Source organism: Aegilops tauschii, chromosome 7 (assembly GCF_002575655.3).
Source record: "Aegilops tauschii subsp. strangulata cultivar AL8/78 chromosome 7, Aet v6.0, whole genome shotgun sequence".
In the NCBI taxonomy this organism is placed as follows: Eukaryota; Viridiplantae; Streptophyta; class Magnoliopsida; order Poales; family Poaceae; genus Aegilops; species Aegilops tauschii.
Genome location: NC_053041.3, coordinates 590370236 through 590376232, shown reverse-complemented (window position 1 = coordinate 590376232; position 5997 = coordinate 590370236). Strand labels below are relative to the sequence as shown.

General features: G+C 46.4%; 1 protein-coding gene across 1 annotated transcript; it reads left to right on the top strand.

Annotated features, from left to right (window-relative positions):
* The first annotated feature begins 217 nt into the window (after positions 1-217).
* Positions 218-1099, top strand: LOC109782470 (uncharacterized). The gene has a single exon (XM_020341088.4). The coding sequence runs from the start codon at positions 289-291 to the stop codon at positions 910-912; it is 624 nt and encodes a 207-aa protein (XP_020196677.1). The 5' UTR covers positions 218-288; the 3' UTR covers positions 913-1099.
* The last annotated feature ends 4898 nt before the right edge of the window (positions 1100-5997 follow it).

Sequence of the window (5997 nt, the reverse complement as noted above, 5' to 3'; positions counted from 1 at the left end):
CGACCTAGCGGGGACGACGGATCAACGACGCTTCCCGGAAGGTGGAAAGCGTCTCACGGGGCCGGTCAGACGAGCCACCTTCGAGACCGCGACGCGCCGGCCGATCCCGGCCGTCCGTCCCGCGTCCTCGTCGATCCGACGGCTCGTGGACGCTGTGGCGCTCCGTTTCGCTATAAATCGGACGCCGCTCCGCCGATGTCGAGCTCTTCCTAGTAGCTCCCAAAGACGCAAGCAGAGCTGAGGCTGAGCAAAGCAGAGCACTCTCCTCCGGCCGGCTGACCCGCTGCCATGGCGATGAGTGACACTGGCTCGAGCTTCGCCAACTGGACCGACGACCTGTACCGCTACGACGCTCCGTGCCTGGGCGGCGCTGCGGCGGACTCGACGATCGTCGCCTCCGCGACGCCGACGAGCCCGGCGTCGGCGGGGTCCGGCGACGGGAGCCCGTCCCGGGCGGCGGGCGGGGCCCTGGGCCCGCGGGTGGCGGGCAAGCCGGCGGCGAGGAAGCGGGCCCGCGCGTCGCGCCGCGCGCCAGTGACGCTGCTCAACACGGACGCCAGCAACTTCCGCGCCATGGTGCAGCAGTTCACCGGCATCCCCTCGGCCCCCGCCGGCCCGTTCTCCGGCGCTCCCGTCATCAACTTCGGCGGGGCCTCCGGCTACGGCTTCGCGCCGCAGCAGCAGCCGGCGGCCGCCGTGTCCTTCGACCACCACCTCCACCAGCAGCGGCAGCAGTACACCGGCGCGGCATTCGGCTACGGGAACCACCTGCAGCACTCCCTCTCCGGCGGCGACGCGTTCGCCCACGGGCTCGGCGCGGCGGAGGACCGGATGCTCCTGCAGAGCATGCAGGCGGCGCAGATGCCCGGGGCGCGCGCCGCTCACAACAGCGCCAATGGCTACTTCGCCTGATCGATCGAGTGATCATTAACTAAGTCACATGCACGGAGTGAAAGATTTTAGAAACACGGAGATGAATTGGCGTTCGATCGAGCTTGTGTTTGAATTTCTTGGCTTGTTTGTTCAGGGTAGTTCATCCATCACCTGCAGCTATGTAAATATTTGAACGGATATTTGGATTTTGCCTGTGATTTTGTCACTCTCGCGCGCGGTTCGTGCGGATTATGATGCTCATTAATGGGAGAAACCGATGGATGGATGGCTTGCATCTGTCAAAGTGATGGGAAGTGATCGGTGGGTGGAAGGATGGATTGTTTTACAAGCAAGGTCTCGCGGCCACGGCGTGGGCTACGTTGCCGACGGAATCGATTGGCCGGCGGAGGAGGACGTGGGTCCCGCCGGCGGTAGGGGGACATAATTGCATGCGCGCGAGCGCCGAATTTTTTATTAATAGTAAATGATAATTCTGTAATTCCGAAACTGGTAAAGGGCTGGTGAAAATTATAAAAATAGGAAGGACGCTAGGAATAACAGCGTCCAGGATGGACTCCATTGCTAACTGCGTCCAGGTCTGGACGCTAGTATGGATGGCGTCCAGGTCTGGACTCTAGTACGGATGGCGTCCAGTCATTGCCCTTTCATTGGTGCTCTGATTGGGTTCAACGAGTCGTTTTACTTTGATAGATAGAGATTTCATGACCTATATACTCTAATACGATCTGCAGCCATCGCTTCCTACCTTGCTAGGTGGTAAGCAAGCTCTAGCAAGGACATCATCAATCATCACAGGAGCAACATCATCTCACTAGCTGCTTGTCATTAGGATCATTCACTCATCATTAGGATCATCCACTAGACCTATGGTTGGAGCATGTGAGTTGTTCCATGGCCTCGTTGAATCTTCTTTGTTTGGTCTTGTGTACAATTTACTCAATGGTTACAAGCGTACATTATATATGTGACTAGGTTGTTACTTTTGGGCAATACAATTGGTAACTGGCTAGTTTATGATAACAGATAAGTCGATCTTGAGTCGGCTGTCGTGCTTTTGCCTCTATGTGTCAGTGCACCACTGCCGGCACTTTTGGAAGCATGGTGTGCCGGTGTCGTAGCCCAACGTGAACCTGCCACACGGGTGGCATCTCAACCTCGATAGGGTTCTGGTGCCGACCGTGCCGGACTCAGGCCGCACGCAGCTGATGGAGATCCACCATCATCGTGTCTACTCCCGGACGACCTTCGCCGCGACCCAGCGTCCATGATGGATTCGCCGAACTAGGACGCGTAGTTCGCCACTGAGCATGACCAGCGTTGTCGGTCGTGCTTCAAGGATGCGTCCCGTGCACCACGCACGCTCGCTGGTCCACCATCACCATCGGTCATGGTGAAGGGGCGAGGATTAGGAGTCCTACATTGTGGCCCTCGAGGAGGCCACAATGAGGTCCATTGAGGAGGCCGAGCGCAAGGAGCTCGCCAAGTGGCCTAGCCTTGCACACACACATGTTGAATCGGCGGCTAGAGTGGAGGCTAACATGCCCCCACCGTCACCAGCACCGCTCGCGCCCGAGCGTATGGAGGAGGAGCCATGGCCGCTGCTTGGGCAATCATGGTCGTGGACGAGCACGTTGCCATCGTATATCATGCACGCCCGTGCGGGTGGGCATGATAGACGAGGAGGCCGAGCGGCAGGAGAAGCATCAGTTGGTGGCGCAGCAAGCGGCTACGCTGCCAGCCATCCAGCAGGTGTTCCCGTGGATGGAGACGCTAGTCTACATCGACCTGGCCAAGGAGGAGGAGGAAAATGACGATGCCTAGATCTACTGCCCGCCGCTAACTGTTTCTTTTATCTTTTTATTTAATATATATTTTAGTTTTAATTAATGTAAATTGGACTTCTGCTGGCTGTTTTATTTAAAGAAATTGAAATCCAGCGCAAATGTGAAATATGTTCGTCCGTGTTGCTCGCATCTTCGGACCGGCGGACAAAAACGGAAATTGACATCCGGCTGACCGATCCAAATGAACAAAGAACGAACAAAATCTGCGTCAATTTAGGTTGCCGCGTCGGAGTTGCTCTTAGGTCGGACGAAGGCGAGGACTTTTTTGGGCTAGGTTGAACCAAACAACGGACGCTGCTAAGAATAGCGTCCAGGTGTGGACGTGGTTTGCAACAGCGACCAGGTCTGGACGCTAGTATTGATGGCATTCTTCCTATTTTTTGAAATTCTAACTTATCATTACTAGTTTCAGAATTACAGCATTATTATTTATCATTAATAAAAAACCGGTGCGAGCGTGACGAGGTGGTGACGATCAGGGGTCAAAGTCAGACTTGTCATGCTGCGTGCAAAACAAAGTATCGTGCTCCCGAATACTCGTATGGTCACATGCTCCAACGATCAAAAACTCAAATTTAAATGTTCCAGAAAACTCTAAAAAAGACATGAACAATTGAAACATAGAGAAACAAAGATGACAAATCCAGGATAAATAGTGTGACGAAAAGACAAGCAAAAACACCACGGTTTCAAGTTTGGATTTGTCTTTTTCTTTCTCAATGTGTATTTTGATTTTCGACTTGATCTTTTTAGGGATAATATTAGGCACATGTCTTGAGAAGATTCACAAAAATTTCAGTTTTCTCTTGAAATATTCAAATTGGATTTTCTAAACACGGGGGCATTATCCCTCGCATTACATTATTTGCCATTTGCCTCTCGTTTTCCTCTCCCCACTTCACCTTTGCCTTTTCTTCGCCTTCTTCCCGTATGTCTTTTTGTTTGTGTTTTCATGTGCCTTCTATTTGCTTGCATCTTTGCTTGCTAAAAATCTATTGATATGGATCCACTTAAAGTGTTCTACTTGGATCATCTTCGATCCTTATGCGCTCGTGCTGAAACCCCAACTAGCCTAGTTGATAGGAAATCTTTAGATGAGCATGCTCATTTTATGCGTCACCGTTTGTCTGAAAAGGGGAGACTCTTATGGGTGAAATTTATGATTTTACTTGTTGCTCTAGGAACCCTAAAAAACACCTTCCCTACCTATGTGAGTTTAATGATAATGAAATCTTATCTTCTTATGCAAAGGGTGTTTATAATTACTATGATATCGAACAAATTAAAGAATTTGTTGCTTTTAAGGGTGCTTATGAAGTTGCTTCTTTGATTGAAAAATATGATATTACTCTCTACGAATCTGAAAATTTTGACATACTTAAATATTGCTATGAAAACTATGGTCATAATGTCTATGTCAAAGAATTTATTGAAAGAATTACCGTTGCTTCTGAAGAAAATAATGATATGCATGAATCTATAGATAATTATGATTCCGATGATTTGACTGAAATATCCCTTGATGAACATGATGCTTACTATTCTTGTGGCCATGATGCCAATATTTATGAAGATGAATTTGCTATAGTTCCTTATGTTAAACATGAGATCGTTGCTATTGCACCCATACTTGATAGTTCCTTCGATGAAAAGCATGATTGCAATGATGTTACTATAAATTCTCTTGATGTCAATTGTACTAATAATATGCAAAACCCTAAGCTTGGGGATGCTAGTTTTGCTATGTCTACTACTTGTTGCAATGATCATGATTGGTGTGATTCTTCTTATCATCTTGAAAATTTATTTAAGCCCCATGATGAATATGAGATTGATAATAGTGTTTGCAATAATATTGAAAGTGGGTTTGGAGGAGTGTCAACTTTATATCCCACATATTTGGAGAATGTTCAATCTTATGGTATTTTTGATAAAAGTGGGCTTGGAGAGGTCATGGCTTTAGTTAATGATAATCCCACTATTTTGGAAGAGTGTCAACTTCGCATGCATGTGGATCGTGTTGAGAATATGTTATGTGACTTAGATGTGTTTGTCACATGTTTTATGATGCTCTCTTTGTGTTTCAATTATTATCATCCTTGTGAGCATCAATAAAAATTATGCCTAGCTAGGGGCGTTAAACGATAGCGCTTGTTGGGAGGTAACCCAATTTTATTTTTGTTTCTTGCTTTTTGTTTCTGTTTAGTAATAAATAATTCATATAGCCTTTGGTTAGATGTGGTTTTATGTTTTAATTAGTTTTTGTGCCAAGTAAAACCTATAGGATCTTCTTGGATGATAATTATTTGATCTTGCTGAAAAAGACAGAAACTTTCTGCTCACAAAAACAATTGTTAAAAATCACCAGAATGTGGTAAAATACTGATTCCAATTGCAGTAGATCAATAAACAAATTATTTAGGTCTTCCTATTTTGGCAGAATTTTTGAGTTACAGAAAGTTTGCGTTTGATACAGATCACTACAGATTGTTCTGTTTTTGACAGATTCTTTTTTCGTGTGTTGTTTGCTTATTTTGATGAATCTATGGCTAGTATCGGAGGTTATGAACCATAGATAAGTTGGAATACAGTAGGTTTAACACCAATATAAATAAAGAATGAGTTCATTACAGTACCTTAAAGTGGTGGTTTGTCTTATTTCGCTAACGGAGCTCATGAGATTTTCTATTGAGTTTTGTGTTGTGAAGTTTTCAAGTATTGAGTAAAGATTTGATGGATTATGGAATAAGAAGTGGCAAGAGCCTAAGATTTGGGATGACCAAGGCACCCCAAGGTAAAATTCAAGGACAACCAAAAGCCTAAACTTGGGGATGCCCTGGAAGGCATCCCCTCTTTCATCTTCGTCCATCGGTAACTTTACTTGATGCTATATTTTTATTCACCACATGATATGTGTTTTGCTTGGAGCGTCTTGTATGATTTGAGTCTTTGCTTTTTAGTTTACCACAATCATCCTTGCTATACACACCTTTTGGGAGAGACACACATGAATCGGAATTTATTAGAATACTCTATGTGCTTCACTTATATCTTCTGAGAGAGATAATTTTGCTCTAGTGCTTCACTTATATCTTTTAGAGCACGGTGGTGGTTTTATTTTATAGAAATTATTGATCTCTCATGCTTCACTTATATTATTTTGAGAGTCCTTCCATCGTTGCTAGCCTCTTCGGTACCGTGCATTGCCCTTTCTCACCTTGAGAGTTGGTGCAAACTTCGCCGGTGCATCCAAACCCCG

Bases quoted from the DNA above. Each gene is read 5' to 3' on its own strand.
- LOC109782470 (XM_020341088.4), top strand. From the start codon at position 289: ATGGCGATGAGTGACACTGGCTCGAGCTTCGCCAACTGGACCGACGAC.